The 18,559-nt window shown below is 41.2% G+C and overlaps 1 protein-coding gene and 1 non-coding gene across 4 annotated transcripts in view; both read right to left on the bottom strand.

The window, feature by feature from the left end:
* The window catches only part of TESK2 (testis associated actin remodelling kinase 2), a 123,164-nt gene that overhangs the window by 69,943 nt on the left and 34,662 nt on the right, over positions 1-18,559 (bottom strand). For all 3 annotated transcript variants that reach the window (XM_077825442.1, XM_077825441.1, XM_077825443.1), the window contains 2 exons: positions 17,603-17,724; positions 4,937-4,985 (listed from right to left, as the gene is read on the bottom strand). In XM_077825442.1, the coding sequence (XP_077681568.1) occupies positions 4,937-4,985; positions 17,603-17,724 (171 nt within the window). The remainder of the gene's footprint in view (positions 1-4,936; positions 4,986-17,602; positions 17,725-18,559) is intronic.
* LOC144269703 (U6 spliceosomal RNA) lies at positions 18,105-18,209 on the bottom strand. The gene has a single exon (XR_013347009.1). It is a non-coding gene; the product is annotated as a U6 spliceosomal RNA (small nuclear RNA).

The following is an 18,559-nucleotide window of genomic DNA, read 5'->3' as shown; positions in this document are numbered from 1 at the left end:
CTGCAAGCTCAGGACGTCCCAACCAAGTTTATAGCAATATTTTTTCAGCTGACGTACACAAGGCTGCTGGGGCTTTGGTTTCCCTTCAACAATTCTGCACCATGAATATATAAAACTCAGACTGTGTGTAAAATGGTTTCATATATCTTCAGCATGAAAAGCATTTTACAAAAATCTTACTGGTCCCTTACTCAGAGCCTCCTCAGAGGGACTTGGAGGAAAAAGTTGTACAAGGACAGTGAACACTTAATGAGTGGCTGCTATCTACTGAATGAAGCAAATCCAGATGTCCCCCTTTGCACACTACAGCCCTGTTGTATTAAAGCATCAGTTCCACTTTCCAAATGTTTTTAATGGTGTGTTTGCAAGGGTACATACTGTATTACTGCTCAAAAGAGAGAGATGCCGCAGCTTCCAGTCTGAATAGCACACTGAACACATTCAATATTGATTATGCTGTGGAATTATAACATATCCAGAGTCCCAGTCCAGTCCAATTAATTCCACTTTTATATTTTGGAAACCCCATGCATTAAGCTGTTTCTTGGCCAGACAGTTTTCAAACAAAACCCGTTTCTGAGGGGGACAATTAAAAACGAGTACAAATGCTGCCAAAAGGAAAAGAAACAAAACAAAACCAAGCACCAGAATATCAACACTTTCCAGAAGCAGACAACTTATGTTCTGCAGATCTCAGCATGCTCAGATTCTTGTATGCTCAGACATGTGGAAAAAGTTTTGTTAAATGTAACACTCTACTTGCCACCTGCCAGGAGTAAAGTGCTAGATACCGGTAACACAAATCCTGAACAGCCAGATGACGACCTCTAAAATTCTCAGAGCTAGTCGAATGGATTTTATGGCTACTTTCCTCCCTCTTGATGGTATTTGCATGCCTCAAGAAAATTCATGTACAATACACTACATTTGCTAGAAGGCCTCAGCTTTCTTCAGATTACTATTTGTCACAGGAACAAATACATACAAAAATAAATTAGACACGATTAAATTCTTTGTTCAGATGTTAATTTTAAATCTCCAGAATCACAGAACTGGAAGGGACCTCGAGAGGCCATCTAGTCCAGTCCCCTGCACTTGTGGCAGGACCAAGTATTATCTAGACAATCCCTGACAGGTGTTTCATAGAATCATAGAATATCAGGGTTGGAAGGGATCTCAGGAGGTCATCTAGTCCAACCCCCTGCTCAAAGCAGGACCAATCCCCAATTTTTGCCCCAGATTCCTAAATGGCCCCCTCAAGGACTGAACTCACAACCCTGGGTTTAGCGGGCCAATGCTCAAACCACTGAGACCTGCTCTTAAAAATCTCCAATGATAGAAACTCCACAACATCCCTACACAATTTATTCCAGTGTTTAACCACCCTGACAGTTAGGAAGTTTTTTTCTGATGTCCAACCTAAACCTCCCCTGCTGCAATTTAAGCCCACTGCTTCTTGTCTTATCCCCAGAGGTTAAGAAAAACAATTTTCTTCCTCCTCCTTGTAACAACTTGTACATACTTGAAAATTGTTATGTCCCCTCTCAGTCTTCTCTTCTCCAGACTCTCTTTTCCAGACTGTTATCCTTCTGAAAACATCATTGTTCCCAACCACAGTAAAAGCGTAGGTCCTCTGTACTAAACAGATTTCATGTCAACAAATTTTAATTTATTTTTAAGCAGCTTTCATAGTCTGGAAATAGATTTAATTAATTTAGAAAAATCTTCAGTGCTGTCAGAGTCCGAAGCCCTCCATCTATCCAAAGAACAGGTCCAGCACAGGTTGCAGTAGGGTTGCCACCCATCCAGTTTTCACCCACACAGTCCGAGTTTCAGTTTCTGTGTCCAAGTGCCATTTGACAAGTCCTGATGTCCAGTTTTTTTTAATCTGCGGGGGAAGAGGCGGAGCAGCAGTGGGGCCTTGGGAGTCTGGTTACCAGCTATTAGAAAAGTGGAAACCCTAGGCTGCAGTAATGGAAGATTCTGCTTTCACTGCCTCAACCATGCCCTAGAAAGCAGTGGCCTATTGAGATAACATAGTTCAACCTCTGCGTCCAATTCAGTCCTGGACAGCTCTCCTGGGAATGCCAATAAGGACAGAGGTTAGAATCAACCACGCTGGTTGATTCCATTTTCTGGTTGATGGAATCCATTAACCAGAAAATGGAATGACACCAATTTATTTCATATAACCTAGTGAAGAGCCACCAGATGGTAGTTTAATTTTGGTTACTACTGTCACCATGGGCTGTATTGAAACTGGTGGCACTAGAGGTAAAGAATATGTATCCTACCACCAATTCCCTTAGCCGTTCACTTCTTCCCCTGTTCCCCAAGCCCCAGAAACTCCTTTAAGCTATATGACCAGTATTGTTCACAATATTCCAGAAGGGGGAATGACAGTATAACTGGCAAAACTTGGACTCAGAATTTATATACTGATATTACTCAGAACTTATATAGCACTTTACATTTTCAGAGCACTGTACAAATATGAACTAATACACCACAAAAGAGCTACTGTATTAAATGAATGCCTGCACATGCTCACTGCTTCCATGACCATATGCTCATATATAGCAATTTTATTATTTCGGCTGTAAATTAAATTTACCTGAGTTCTCACTTGGGCTGTAGCAAACACTATAATTAAAGTTAGATACAACATTTCATCATAGCTCCCCTATTCTGTCTGGTCATAACTCTAAAACATTCTGCTTGGGTCTGAAACATTTTTTGCCTCAATCCAAAGGTAAAGTTTTGTGAAAGACTTAGGATTCTCTCTTCTATTATTTTGAATTACTGGTGACCAAAAACAGAGGAAACAAAGCTTGCCTATTTCGCTTGCCAAGAATTCAGAAATTGCTGAAGAAAGCAAGCATCTGCAAACTTAGCTACTACTCCATAGGAAGTTTCTCTTGGGTTTTTATTCGCTTGTTTGCTTTTGAAGAGGTGTTTAAAATGATAAGCATCTGGGAGGAAAATGTCATTTCTGAGCATGCGCAGTAGTATCTGCTAAGATTTTAGTAGAGCATAATGAAGTCCAATTACTTTTTGGACATGTTTAGGGGCAGGGAGGGGGCATTCTCCCTGCTTAGCCTGATCAAAGACCCCAAAAGAGACAAGCACTAATGATCAGGTAATGGGCATGAAGTTTTACTTAAGCGCACAGAGAAAAAATTCTTAAAACAACTTTGCTGGGTACTGGAGAATATCACAAAGATTGAGAAAACTGTCCATCTCACATTTTGAAGGTCTTCTCATAAATCTGCTGCATCCTGCAATTTTCTGAAAAGTCTAAGTTTTCATTTTAAAAAAACATCTCTTTTCCATTGTGAAAATACAGCTGTTAAAGTCTGCTAATGTGCTTCAGCCAGAGAGCAACAAAGGTGTGAACTCATCTTGTCCCTCCTTTACCCCATTCACCCCCAATGAATTCTGACCTTCAAAGCCAATGTGTATATCTATTCAAGTCTGGACTACACATGCAAACTGGGCAGGCAGCAAACTGTGGGCATGCCTTTGACTGGCCCCGTTATGTTCTCTATTTGTTACTATTGTTTTACACACAATTACCCAATCTTCCCTTTCTACAGAGACTCCAAGGCATGCATGCCAAGTCCCTTTGGATAAAGGGCAATCATAGAATCATAGGACAGAAAGGGATCTTGAGAGGTCATCTAGTCTAGTCCCCTGCACTCATGACAGGACAAAGTATTATTAGATATTCCTCCCCATTTTAATCATTAATGGAATCATGCGTATTAACCTCTTGAAATATTTTTTTTCTCTCTAATAACTGGCTGCATTCTATAAAAAATATTTCACAAATGGTTATGGTGGGCAGATTCCTTCTGGTAAATAATAATTAAAGGTGATCTCACTCATACCTTTTTTAAAAAGCAACATACATTTTTAAGCAAAACAAAGTTACAAATAAAATTACATTGACAGTACTGTGGCTTTTTGCACGTTTTCATATTAGGCAGTTTTAAATACTTTTTGTCCTGTAAAAAAATATTCTAAAAGCACTGACGTTCATGCAAGATTGCTAAGCAGAAAACTTTTGTTCTATTATTCACATAAAAAAAACCCTAGTTATTTGTGGGAGTTTATCAAGACACTCAACAAAATGTCATAATGAAACAATATCCTCTGAAAATTCTGTCACTGGGGAAAAAAAGTCAAGTACTTTTCTTGTATACATCATATGCACAGCACAACAAAATCAGCGTGTGAAAGGAGCAAACCTGAATTATGAGGATTGCTATGTCTCCCCCACCACATGAAATGTGGTACCAGTTTCTCTTTTAAAACACAGTATCATGTAAAGAAAAAACTGCAACATCTCATGTAGAAACTTATCCTCCAAATATGACTTCATGTCTAGTTTTATTACAGTACCTAGTTTAGTAGAAGATACTTTATCATACAAGTTAGTCAACTCCCAACTCTCCCAGGGCGAGTGTTCTGTGCTCCAATTTATGTGAACAGAACAGGTAATTATCAAGTGATCTATTCATTCCCTGTCCCCCATTCCCAGCTTCTGGCAAACAGAGGCTAAGGACACCATCCCTGCCCATCCTGGCTAATAGTCATTGATGGACCTATCCTCCATGAACTTATCTAGTTATTTTTTGAACCCTGTTATAGTCTTGGCCTAGATACTCTTTTGGATACTCTGTTAATGGCCATTTTACATACCTAAATGTTGATTTTTCATCCAATTAAGGGTCAGTGTTTGAAAGCTGGGTGTTAGGAGTCTATTACTGAAACATAATTAAGAAGCCTGATTCTGTAACATTTACAGTAAGTGATCCTATCAAAGCCAGTGGGACTACTTGCATAAGTAACTGCTACTCAACAAAATGTAGAATCTAGCCCCAGGGGAGTACACAAAACAAACAGTTCAGTACTGAACATAAAACACTCTTACCTCAGTCAGTGCATGCAGTTGTCCTTGATGTACACAGACACCCATAAACCTACAAAACACAGAACAAAGGTTTTTTAAAATATATAAATAAAAACAACAGAAGTAAAAAGAGAAGGTGGTTCAATGTTCAAGCATGAGAAACAAGCAAGAATCAGTGTGGTGAAAACTGTACATCTCAGGTCGGAACATTTAAAATCATTTAAAAGCATTAAAATGCTTTTTTTGCCTCTGTTTTCACTAACAAGGTCAGCTCCCAGTCTGCTGCGCTGGGCATCACAACATGGGGAAGAGATGGCCAGCCCTCTGTGGAGATAGAGGTGGTTAGGGACTATTTAGAAAAGCTGGACGTGCACAAGTCCATGGGGCCGGACGAGTTGCATCCGAGAGTGCTGAAGGAATTGGCGGCTGTGATTGCAGAGCCATTGGCCATTATCTTTGAAAACTCGTGGCGAACGGGGTAAGTCCCGGATGACTGGAAAAAGGCTAATGTAGTGCCAATCTTTAAAAAAGGGAAGAAGGAGGATCCTGGGAACTACAGGCCAGTCAGCCTCACCTCAGTCCCTGGAAAAATCATGGAGCAGGTCCTCAAAGAATCAATCCTGATGCACTTGCATGAGAGGAAAGTGATCAGGAACAGCCAGCATGGATTCTCCAAGGGAAGGTCATGCCTGACTAATCTAAATCGCCTTTTATGATGAGATTACTGGTTCTGTGGATGAAGGGAAAGCAGTGGATGTATTGTTTCTTGACTTTAGCAAAGCTTTTGACACGGTCTCCCACAGTATTCTTGTCAGCAAGTTAAGGAAGTATGGGCTGGATGAATGCACTATAAGGTGGGTAGAAAGCTGGCTAGATTGTCGGGCTCAACGGGTAGTGATCAATGGCTCCATGTCTAGTTGGCAGCCGGTGTCAAGTGGAGTGCCCCAAGGGTCGGTCCTGGGGCCGGTTTTGTTCAATATCTTCATAAATGATCTGGAGGATGGTGTAGATTGCACTCTCAGCAAATTTGCGGATGATACTAAACTGGGAGGAGTGGTAGATACGCTGGAGGGGAGGGATAGGATACAGAAGGACCTAGACAAATTGGAGGATTGGGCCAAAAGAAATCTGATGAGGTTCAATAAGGATAAGTGCAGGGTCCTGCACTTAGGATGGAAGAATCCAATGCACCGCTACAGACTAGGGACCGAATGGCTAGGCAGCAGTTCTGTGGAAAAGGACCTAGGGGTGACAGTGGACGAGAAGCTGGATATGAGTCAGCAGTGTGCCCTTGTTGCCAAGAAGGCCAATGGCATTTTGGGATGTATAAGTAGGGGCATAGCGAGCAGATCGAGGGACGTGATCGTTCCCCTCTATTCGACATTGGTGAGGCCTCATCTGGAGTACTGTGTCCAGTTTTGGGCCCCACACTACAAGAAGGATGTGGATAAATTGGAGAGAGTCCAGCAAAGGGCAACAAAAATGATTAGGGGTCTAGAACACATGACTTATGAGGAGAGGCTGAGGGAGCTGGGATTGTTTAGCCTGCAGAAGAGAAGAATGAGGGGGGATTTGATAGCTGCTTTCAACTACCTGAAAGGGGGTTCCAAAGAGGATGGCTCTAGACTGTTCTCAACGGTAGCAGATGACAGAACGAGGAGTAATGGTCTCAAGTTGCAGTGGGGGAGGTTTAGATTGGATATTAGGAAAAACTTTTTCACTAAGAGGGTTGTGAAACACTGGAATGCGTTACCTAGGGAGGTGGTAGAATCTCCTTCCTTAGAGGTTTTTAAGGTCAGGCTTGACAAAGCCCTGGCTGGGATGATTTAACTGGGAATTGATCCTGCTTCGAGCAGGGGTTTGGACTAGATGACCTTCAGGGGTCCCTTCCAACCCTGATATTCTATGATTCTATGATTCTATGATCCTAGCTTAACAGAAGGGTGAGGGGCTATGGTACAATATTTTGAATGCTCAGTTCAATAGAGCTCAGGAGACAAGACTCAGACTCAAGTGGAAAATTACTCACTAAGGGGTAAATTGTCTCATTTTCTCCAAGCCTTGAGGAAAGGACAACATATAGCTATGTCACCAGGGGAAAGGAAAGGGGTCAAAGTCACAATTAATTATCTTGCTTCGTACTTACTCAGGGAGGGACAGCCAAGCTGAATAATCAGCTACAAGCCAATACAAATTGCAAATTACTTCCCCTTCTGGACTGACTACTTTGTGCTAGCTGCTATTGAAAGGTGTGGGGAGAAGAGAAGCATCTTATGCTCCCACATTCTCTTGCACCGTCACATAGGGCAAGTGAACATTTTACCCTGAATGACTATTTCATCATTTGATTTCAAAACACTCAGACTGTAATCAACTACTTCGACGGTAAGCTCTTTGGGGCTGGGACCATCTCTCTGTGGTGTGTTTGTATAGCACCTACCACACTGGGGCCCTTGTCCATGACTGGAGCTCCTAGTATTGGTACTACAAAAGCACCTATCATTCTTAGTTTTTAAGCACAATGAAGAGAATAGCATGCTAAACATTCAACCTTAGGTTACAGGAGTGCAATCAGAATCTCATTTGCACACCTCACCTCCCCCATCCCTCCAGGTTAAACTCCTTGTGTTCACCACAAACGGGCAATTTGTGTAGCAGCGGTCACCCTGGGTGTGGCAAAATGTGAATGAAGACTAGTAAAGCAGAATGTAATACTGTCTCCCATTAGAAAGTTAAATTAAAGCCTGACTTTTTACAACTATATAGACTCCAGAAGTGTACAGTTGATTCCATACCATTGTCATACGAGGTGTGTGCTTCATAATACAACCATTTGCAGTTGTATCATTTACAATTTGATCACTTAGAGGTAAAAAACATGTTGACTATTAAGTTGTGTTAATGGCTGACAGAGGAATTCTTCCACACACTCTCTTATTCCCCCCCCCCAAAAAAAGTGTGTGAGCAGAAATGCATGATTTCAGTAAATGTGACCATTCTGGATGTGACAGAGGAACCTCGTGAAGGTTGATTTGTAGAAATAATGACCTTTTATATCCTAAAACACTTCTGTATTTAAAAGCAAAATGATGCAAGGGACACGTATTACTAGTTAAGCTAAGCTGCTTTTGAAGAAATGAATGATCCTTACTGTTCTTTTGTCTAACAGCTGACTGGTAAATTACAGGCAACCCAAGAAAAACAATATAGATAAGGGACTTTGCATAAGCTGAGCTGTGAAAATCTGTTTTCTGTAACTGGGAGGAAAAAAATGGAACTTGCTCCATAAAACCTGCTGTTCCACCGCTCTTGCCCCATATGATATCTATCTTTATCATGGGGAAAAAAAGTGAAAATGTGAATACTCTCTGGTTCATATAATGCAGAACTATGGTGAGATCAGAAATAGAGATTTTTGGATATCCAGTCTATAAAACTGCTGCCTCTTCTCTCCTAAGGGCAACTACTTAAAAGAAAATCTGTAAATAGGTCATTCATATTTAAAAACCGTTAAAAGGTCAGAAATACATCTGTTCAAGAAGTGACTGACATTATGCAGGCGAACTCTGAAATACACTTGATTAAACTAAGGCCATTGAGCTGCACCACACAGAGTTACAGCTTCATTCACAAAACAATGAAGCCTGATATGCGATTCTGGTCTTCCAGGACATTTAGATCCTAGACTCCAGCGGCTACTCCTGCACAAGTTCTGAGAGCTTGAAAATTTATTTTGTCCTTTGTGAAACAAAGAAGATTGATGATATATTGCTGGTAATAACATTTATTATTGCAACATTTTTGCTCAGTTAAAAAAGTTGACCTTTGTGGCAAATACATACACTAACATTTCAATCAACCCAGATATCTAAAACAGGCTATGAAGAATCTATACTCCCTTTTCTTTCAAGACAAGAATCAAATGGTGTGTACTAGGAACACAAGTCTCATGGCTTATGCAATATATCTGACAAAAGAAGCTGGACTCAGATTATCATTTTAGATAGAAGATAATACAGTACACCTAGGCAGTAGGAATTCTATAGTTAAATTTGTAAAACAGCTTCCAACAGAAGCTCACACACTAACTCACTCAGACACACAAAATCCTGACAACTATTTTTTTTTTTTAAATGTGGAACCTCCATCTAAGAATCTTCAAACATTTCACAGAAAAAGAATGAATTAACCCTACACATTCATGACAGACGAAGGTCTTTTGGAAAAGAACAGGTTTTTTAAATGTATGTAAATAAAGTCTGATGTTAATCCAACGAGATGTTTGTGAGACAAGGTTGTTCTTTGTGGAAGGGAATGGTGAAGGCCACAGAAGAAAAATAACTGGCAAAAAAGTAGGTAGAATTCAGAAGTTTCAATGATGTTAGCCAGTTCTGATGGAATTTGTAAATTTTTTCAGCTAAACTGCTTGGGTCACAGGAGGTCTCAGTATCAAACCAGCAAATTATTTTATTCCAATTGTCTTATTTAATATATCTTTCCACATCCATTATAGTAAAAAATGTAGTCTATATCAAAAGTAACCTACCGCAGGTTTTCACAAAGGTCTTTTTGTTTTTTAAATATTAAAACCATTAGTAAAATTGAAACAGCCATTTAGTGGGTGTTCACACACCCACATTTAGGCTGAAGAGGAATAGAAAGCAGTAAATGTGAAACACTAAGATACTGATGTGACAGATTTATTAAAAATAAGAAAAGTTTGAGACAAAAAAATAGCTAATTTCATCTGTTCATTTGGAAGGTATAAAAGCTAAAGTAAGGTAAGGCCAATAAGATTTGACAGTGTCTCTATCAGAGAGAGAAACAAACGGAAAAAGATGCCATGTTCTGCAACCTACTACTGTGAGCACTCAGATACTGCAGGAATAGGCAGCAGTTCAAAACCCTAAGGCAGCTGTTCAAAATCCTAGAAACAAGAACAAAATTAAAAACAAACAATGAGAAACACTGGCTTTCTGTTTGGGAAATAAAGATGTTTCTACCCCTTAAACAGAACTGAAACAAGGCTTAGTAGCTATGAGCTCACATAAACAGGCTAGATTTCTAAAACCCCACACTATTAGAAACTGCCATGCAAGCAAAAAGAAACCAAGACAGTGTTGTTAATATATTTATAAGCAACATAAATTGTATCATTTAATCATTACCAAAGAATGCAACTCTTTTTGAAAATCTGGAAAACAGGTTTAACAGACATAGCTCCACCAATCCAAATTCCTGGATAACATGCTCCTGTGGGTGCTGTATCAGGCAACAGTGAGCCTCCGAGCTAACCCAAATACTGCTGAAAAATAATTGTGCTGAAGGTAATATAGGCAGCTGCTATTTAGAAGATACAACTACTTAGTTAGATTTAGAAATTCTTTGCCCCGAGTGAGATTCCATTTATCTGGATAGGCAGTAGACCTGCTTGCTGATCCATTAAGGATTATTCCTCTTGGTGAGATGCACTGTCTTCAGTGCTGAGAAAATGAGGGTTTATATAAATATACTTGTACCATGGCACTGAATATCTGTGGAGAGCAGGGTATGGCTATGACCCTAAGCACTCTGTAGTCAAACCCTACTCACACTACTTCAAAGATATTTGTACGAATCTCATGAGGTATCGTCTGAAAACTAAACACCACATTGGTCATTAATATCATTGTGGAATATATATTATATATAACAATGCCACATGTGAAATTATTATTGTCCTCTGAGCCTCTGGCTGGCTGGCAGACAGGCAGTTTTGGGGAAAGTTCAGGACTGAGGCTATGTTGGGGTCACTTGGCTAGTAGTAACCAAGACTGGCAGAAACCAGTGTAACAAGCAAGCTGCTAGAGTCAGAATTACTGAACCAGGGCTGTTTACAACACAGACTCAGTGCATGTTTGTTTGCTGGTTGCAGGGCCAGCTCCAGGCACCAGCAAAACAAGCAGGTGTTTGGGACGGCACATTTCTAGGGGCGTCATTCCGGCGCCAGCCATGCTGCCCCTAGAAATGTGCCCCTGCTGCCCCAGCTCGCCTCCGCCTGCTCCCCTGAGCGCACTGCCACCGCTCCGTTTCTCCCCCCATCCCCCACCCCCAGGCTTGCCACGCGCGAAACAGCTGTTTCAGGCAGCAAGCCTGGGAGGGAGAAGCCAAGTGGTGGCGCGCTCGGGGGAGGCAGCAGTGGTGGAGCAGAGGTGAGCTGGGGTGGGGAGCGGTTCCTCTACCCCCTCCCCGTTACTTCCTGCACTCCCCCCACCCTTGCTCACCTCCGCTCCGCCTGCTCCCCTGAACGCACTGCCTCTCCCTCACCTGAGAGGGAGAGGGGAGAAGCGGAGTGGCGGCATGTTCAGGGGAGCAGGCGGAAAGGAGGTGAGCTAGGGTGGGGGGTTGTGGGGGGGAGCCGCAGGAAGCAATGGGGGGGGGGAAATGCAGCACACCCAGGGGAGGAGGCAGGGCCGGGGATTTGGGGAAGGGGTTGGGAAGGAGCGGAGTTGTGGCGGAGCCAGGGGCGGGGGGCACGAAAAAAAAGCGGGGGCAGCCAAAAAATTTTTTGCTTGGGGCGGCAAAAATCCTAGAGCCGTCTCTGGCTGGTTGGGAGTGTCCAGACAAGGGAGCTACAGCAGCAGGGCATTTTAAGGCACCCAGGGTAACTGGGCACGAGATGACAACCTTTAACTGGTCTGGATTGCACCCCAAAAATGTGACAACGAACACAGGGAATGACTTCAGTAAATCTGCACTAAAACCTTCCATAGTTGTACTAGATGCTACTAAATAAAAATGCATTTTAACAACTTTTTACATTGACACTGTAATCCATATCACATTTTAGTCCAAAGGTAAGTCATCTCAACTAGTCCTTTTTCAGCTTCATAAATTTTTATTTATATTTATATATGTTACACCAGTATGTGCAAACCATTTCTAAAAGAATTCTTTTGAGGATCCAGGTAATAGGGGAAAACAAACCTGTTAAATCATTTTCCGACTCCCATCTGTTAATTACAAATCATTGTTCAGCATAAACATGTTGAGTGTGCTAAAAACAATGCCAGCAGTCAGCCTATGATAACATACTCAAATCACAAGTTATTCCACTGATGGGAGGGCTTGACAGGGACCAACTGAAGCAAAAGGAAATAGATTGGCATTATATTTCAAGGATGCTGAATTTATGTGTGCGAGCAGATGAAAAATTCTCCTTCAAGAAAGCTCAAACGACACACATACGCAGACTTTATTTTAGTTTTATTACATTTGCAGACGGTGGGGTTTAATCAATGAGTCAATCTGCCTGCATGTTCGCTGCCAAACACACAGCAATACTTTAAAGTGCTCCCATGAGGACATTTAAGACATGAGCTAAGACTTTGTGTCTAGAATATTTTTATATATAAAGGTCCCTAAAGTACTTATTAAATAAAGAAGCATTTTTCATGCAAACAGTAGTGATATTAAAGCCTGAAATTCAATCACATACTGAAAATGCACTAATCTAAAAGACAGCACAGGAGAGGAAGGACTTGGGTTAACAGACTGCTCCATCAGTGAGCACCGTAGAACACAGAGCAGGACAAAAGAGCATTGATCTCACAAGGATCAGAGTCCTATAGATTGCCTTGGGTAGGAACTCCTGGATATGATGCATGTCAATATCAGCAACCAAGACTTCTCTCCTACATTTCTCTTTAAGGGTTAACTTGAAACCATCTATTGAATGATGTAAGTTAGGGCCCAGAAAATGATTATGCAAAAATGGCACCTTCTTACTCAAGAGATCTATTCCCAGTGTGTGTTCAGAGTCATGCCTAATGACTTTAATGACAGAACTAAGTTTATACCGCTTTTTATTTCTGTTAGCTCCACCGTGCCAATATAGCTACAAGAGAAGGTGACAAAATATATTCAAAAATATCCCCTGGAGAGATGAAAAAAGTGGCTCCATTTTTGTTTTATGTTTTGTGTGTGCAGAGATAATCCATAGGGTAGCACGGGCAATTTCTCATTTTCCTCAAGGGTACATTTGTGTTGGAGACCCAAAGATTCTATTTTTATAGATTCTCATGTTCAACATATACATGAGGTCACCGGGGTGACAGCAAGGCAGCTTGGGCTGCATTGTCTCCAACAGGTGGAGACCCAGTTTTAACTTTGCCCTGAGCCAGCAAGCTACCACAGCTGGGTCAGATGAAGTGGAGAGTTTGGGCAGCGGAATCTTTTAATATTGGTGACAATATGCAAGACACAAAGAACACAGCTAGACTACTTATTCCATGCCCAGAGCCAGGGGCAACAAATGATTCTATAGCCAGGAATTTCCAGCAATAAGGATGGGGCAATACAGCCAGCAGACAAGCAAAAGCAGAATTTCAACCAAATGAAATTAATTAATATTAGTGATGACAGTGATTTGATCAGTAAAGAAAAAACAAGTAACTTTATATTAGAATATTTAAGCTAAAGTGTGAGTTAACAGGAATGCTTGTGAAAAGAACCTACCTAATTTAGTGTCAGACAAAGGGTAGAACAATTAACATCAATGAGATAAAGAGGTTCCTGGCTACTAACTACACCAGGAAGACAAGTTAATGTGGAGAGGACAGAGATATAATTTTGCAAACCACTTCCTAAGAAAAAGATCCTCCCAACCACACAAAAAACCCCCCACAGCACGGCTCTCAAAAAGTTTCAGTCTGCAGAACACAAGGAAGAGGGCCAACTGGTGATGTACAGATCATAGTTTGAAAACCACTGCCATAAAACAATTGCTTTTCACAGCACATCAGAGCTTATAAGAGATGAGGTGACTTATATTTACCTATTAGAGATGAGGTGACTTATAATTACCTATTACGTAAGACCAAAGTTCACCTGAGAGTCAAGTGAAGAAGCTGCATTAGTTAAACATTGACCACAGCACAATTAGGTTTGATATCGTGAGAGAGAACACCTTCCCTAGCAATAACAAAGGAAGATAATTTTAGGGGACAGATTTAAAAAGTGATGAAGAAAAGAGTGTTAAAAGCAAGCTGAAGCACAGAATAGTCTTTAAATCCCTGGAATGGAAAAGTTACATATTCAAAAGACTTAAAATTTACTAGGAAAGAACGGTTCTCTTTCAACCCAAATAAGAATCCCAGAAAGTCAGCCCAGAAAACCTTTCAACATAAACATACTATTGTAGAACATTCTCCTAATGACAGGATCTACATCTGATAGTGGTCCAGGCTACTGTTAGATGAGACTTACATGTGAGGTTTTTCCCCTCAGCACTAAATATTGCAAAAGCAAATGCATGTTGGATATGAATACATACATGAACAAAAAAAGTTTTAACAAACAGGATTAACAGCCTGTAGGCTCATTTCTTACAACAATGAATTAGAGGCACAGATAGAGTATAGACATCTGTACAAAAATATATAAATGAAAAGGAGTAAAGTAAAATACACATGGTTAAACAGAGTAGCACTTCATATTATTAGTTGGGGGACAGAGAGGAACAACTTTTTAAAAGGTGGAAATCCTGCTGCAATCATCCTTAGGAGACTGGAAAATACACTGTGCCAGGTAGGGCTCAATTCTGAACTAAAATTGAAGAGGACAAACACAAAATATCAATTACCTAAAATGGAAAGAAAAAACAAACTATCGGCATGGAGTAAGTGTGAGACAGATGAAGAACTGGCAAAGTGAAATACAATTTTTATATTGGAATTTACTGTAGACAATGAAGAAATTCCTATTTCAAGGGCACTTTCCAGTAGGGAAGATAAAGTCAGCAATTTTAATAGACAGTGACTTTTCCCCAAGGAAGAAGCCTCAAATCAAGCAAGTTGAAAAACTTCAGTGAATTCTACTCTGAAAAAGTGAACACACAACAGGACAGGTGAGCTGAATAAGAAGGGGTCATTTTTACATAATCAGAGTTGTATGTGCTTACCTAAGTTGAGTGGGAGGGAATAAAGATTTATTACTGTCAGCTCTGCAGACCCACTGGCAGAGCAAACTGGAATATCTTCTGGTTCACATATAATCAACAGAATTATTGTTCCATTTCAGAGCAATCTGTGCAACACCATTGTTCTCAAATTATTCATAAATGAATAGGCCAGAAGGCAACATCAGATCATCTAGTCAGATCTTCTGCGTCACAGGACATTTCACCCAGTTACCCCGTATTAGACCCAAGTTACTTGTGTTCTCACTGACACCTGTGCAACCCCACCAAAAGCAGCAGGGCTACTTAGATGTAACTGAACTCAGCATTTGGCCAACAGATTCTCTATTACTGGTGATGACAAAGCACAAGCCAGAAAAGAAACAGGTTGACTTTCAGAGCAAGTTTGTAGGACTGTGTAGCGGGGTGGTTACCCACTCCTGCCCTGTGGGGCTTGAGAGCCAGCCCTGGGAGAGAGCCAGGGCTGAGAGCAAGAAAAGGTAGGCTGATTGGGGAAATGGCCACAGCTGGGCCTATAAAGGGGCTGCTAGGCTGAAGCTTAGCCAGTCTCTCTCTGCATTCAGAAAGGGAAGGGCCTGGCTGCAGGGACCTGAGGGAGTACCTAGATTGGAGGAGGGCTGAGGGGGAAAGGCCTTGGGAGCAGGGGAGCTCCGGCCTGGAAACCCCCAGGCTGCGAGGCCTAGATTAGGGCCTATTAGGTACTGGGGTTGCAAGGGGGCAGCCCACAGGTAGACAGAGGCAGCAGGTCCAAATCCCCTCACCTGTGATGAGTGGCTGATACACTGCAGTCTGTCCCAGGGAGCAGGGCTAAGAGATGACTGGCAGTAGCCGAGACTGAGGCTGGGTGGGGGTTCCCCAGGGAAGGGAGACCCTCAGGGATTGCTGGGGTTTACTGCCAGGGGGCAGCACCCCAGTGGGAGGCGGCACCGGGTCCTGGGAGGGACTGGGGCCAGCAGTAAGGCGGATCACCAGACAGCAGAGGACACTCCAGAGGTGGATGAGCTAATTCCCAAGGACAACCAGCAGGAGGCGCCGCCGGTTGAGTCCGGCTCTATTACAGACTAGCAATTAGAACATTCATCTGTTTTGCAAACTTGATATGGAAAGCACTGAGATACACTGATTGTAAAACAAAGTCTCTTCCAAATTGTATTCCAGTGCAACTCTATCAGCTGCCAGGAGGACCACACACCGCACAACTGAGTATTCAGAATGAAATGAAGTGAGGAATATTCTTTATAAAAGTTATTGTTCCCGAAGAACTGAAAGTTGCCCACATGATGCCACTAAAAAATATAAATAAAAAAGAGAACACCAACAGAAATGCTGGGAATTAGGCCAGTGAGCCCTACCTTGGTAAAGAAAAAGAAGGACTGAGAGTCTGATTAAGGGTAGATTAGTACAGCACTTGGATAAGTATAATCTAATAAGGTCAAACCAGCATGGCTACTGTAAGAAAAAATTGTGCCTCTCTAAACTGTTATTTGGAAAAAAATAATAAAATAGATTGACATGAACTGGAGGGGTACTTCATGGGGATTTTCAAACACTTCTGATAAGTGTTCCTCATGAGTGATTATTAAGGGGGGAAAATGAGGTAAAGGAGTAAGGTGTATATTGCCTTGCATTAATAATTGGTTAAGAGTTGTTCCAAAGAACAGTAAAGTTAACAGTGAGTATATTCCAGGGTTTGATACTGGGACCAGAGTTATTTAAAAATATGGAAGAGGAAACTGTCATTTCAATTTAATAAGTATTACAGGTTTAGACATTCTGGGGGCATTTTGCAAAGTAATGGTTCAATAAATTAACCATGTGTAAATGTAAAGGAATGCACATTGGCAAAATGAGCCTACACTGCTTACAACACTGACAGGCTCTGAGCTTGATGGACTCCCCAAGGAAAAACTTCAGTCATCATCATAGTTCAGTCAGGATGTCTGCCAGGATGTTATGATGATTATCATCTGTACAGTGTACCCATGTTACTTGGGTACACTGTGCAAATGATAATCATCATCATATTAGATTCTAACAATGTTACAGCCTCAGCTGAAGCAGGTTTCAGAGTAGCACCTGTGTTAGTCTGTATTCACAAAAAGAAAAGGAGTACTTGTGGCACCTTAGAGACTAAAAATTTGAGCATAAGCTTTCGTGAGCTACAGCTCACTTCATCGGATGCATACAGTGCCTCTTGCTGGTCACCTAACCTTCAGGAAAGTATGTCTGAGACTGAAAAGGAACAAAGGGTGCAACAATAATAGCTGTTTAGAAGTATTTGGAAATGACATATGACAAGCTATTGCAAAATTTGGATGATTTACCCTTGAAAGGAGAAGTATTAATCAGAGCAGACTAATTTAATTCTACTTTCTATTCTTCAGTCCTGAAGCTTGATTATTATGTGACCCTTCACAATAGTTTTAACCTATGCACATTAAGACAGTAAGTGGACATCAAATCTCTTCCTTCATATCAGTTGATTGATTGTAGGGACAATTACATTATGAAGACTTTAATGTTTGTCTGAGGAAACAGTTATTGCTTATTACTGGATGCAAAATGCCAATCTAGGTAATATGCTCTAGTATGAAAAATCCTATTTTAAAATTAGAGACTCTCTATCTTGTGGATCCATAAAGTTCCAGTTATACACAAAACCCTCTAAAAAAAGGTTCTTAGGAACCCTCTCTCACCCTCTTACTACCCAACAGAAAAAAACTCAGCACCTTAAGATGTTTGGATGACAGAGCCTGTTCATGAGCTGGATCTCTTTCAGCATATTTGCTCGGTTACTGCTCAGCATGTTCATCTTCAAAGCCATCACCTGGTCTGAAGTTTTGTGTCTCACCTACAGAATAAAAGCAAAATGAGCAGATGACATTTTGATGGCAGGAAATGTAAGGTCAATGAGCCATTAACAGAGTAGCATATGACAAGCAGCAGGACATATGGTCTTCATGTCTGAAACAAGTTGATAACTATGCCATCTCTAGCCTATAACATGACTTTCCATTACCAGAGTGCTTGAGTACCTCCCAAGTATTTAAAAATCATCATTTCTCCCCCTTCTGTCACTATTTGTAGGAGAAAAAGCTTATTAAGTTTAGAGGGTTTGCTTGCTTGTTCATATTTGTATGAGCAAGCGTAAAGAAACTGAAGTACACTGAAGAAATGCATTTTTTTATTTAGCTCCAAACGTAGTTATTTCCATGGTCACTCAGTCTCTTTTTAAATATGGAACGCTTCCCGAATTTGCGTGTCATCCTTGCGCAGGGGCCATGCTAATCTTCTCTGTATCGTTCCAATTCTCTTGAGAGGGGGAGTTCCACACTCTAAGTCCCGTGAAAGCTGTCTCCAATGCACAATACCCCTCCTCTCCTCCTCCACCAGTGATGACAATTTCATTGTTCCTGTGGAAGGCTGCTGTCATGAGAAATCATGGTGACTGATGATCTTCCAGAGGTGATCTGGAAGCTAGCTAGAGCCAACCCTACAGAGGTCTTTGGATATCAGGACAGAGACAGAGAGAGGAACTCTTCATCTATATTGCAAAGCAGCTCCATTTTGTTACACAAGTTCTTTCCACACACACCCCTGCACGAGATTTTGGCTCCATTCCCACTTCTAATTACTAGAAGTTCTGAAAAAGGTTAAGCTTTTACTTTTTTTGAGCAAGAAAACAC

This window comes from Eretmochelys imbricata, chromosome 8, assembly GCF_965152235.1.
Source record: "Eretmochelys imbricata isolate rEreImb1 chromosome 8, rEreImb1.hap1, whole genome shotgun sequence".
Taxonomy (NCBI): Eukaryota; Metazoa; Chordata; order Testudines; family Cheloniidae; genus Eretmochelys; species Eretmochelys imbricata.
Note: the sequence above shows the minus strand (reverse complement) of the source record. Positions and strands in the feature narration are given on the sequence as shown.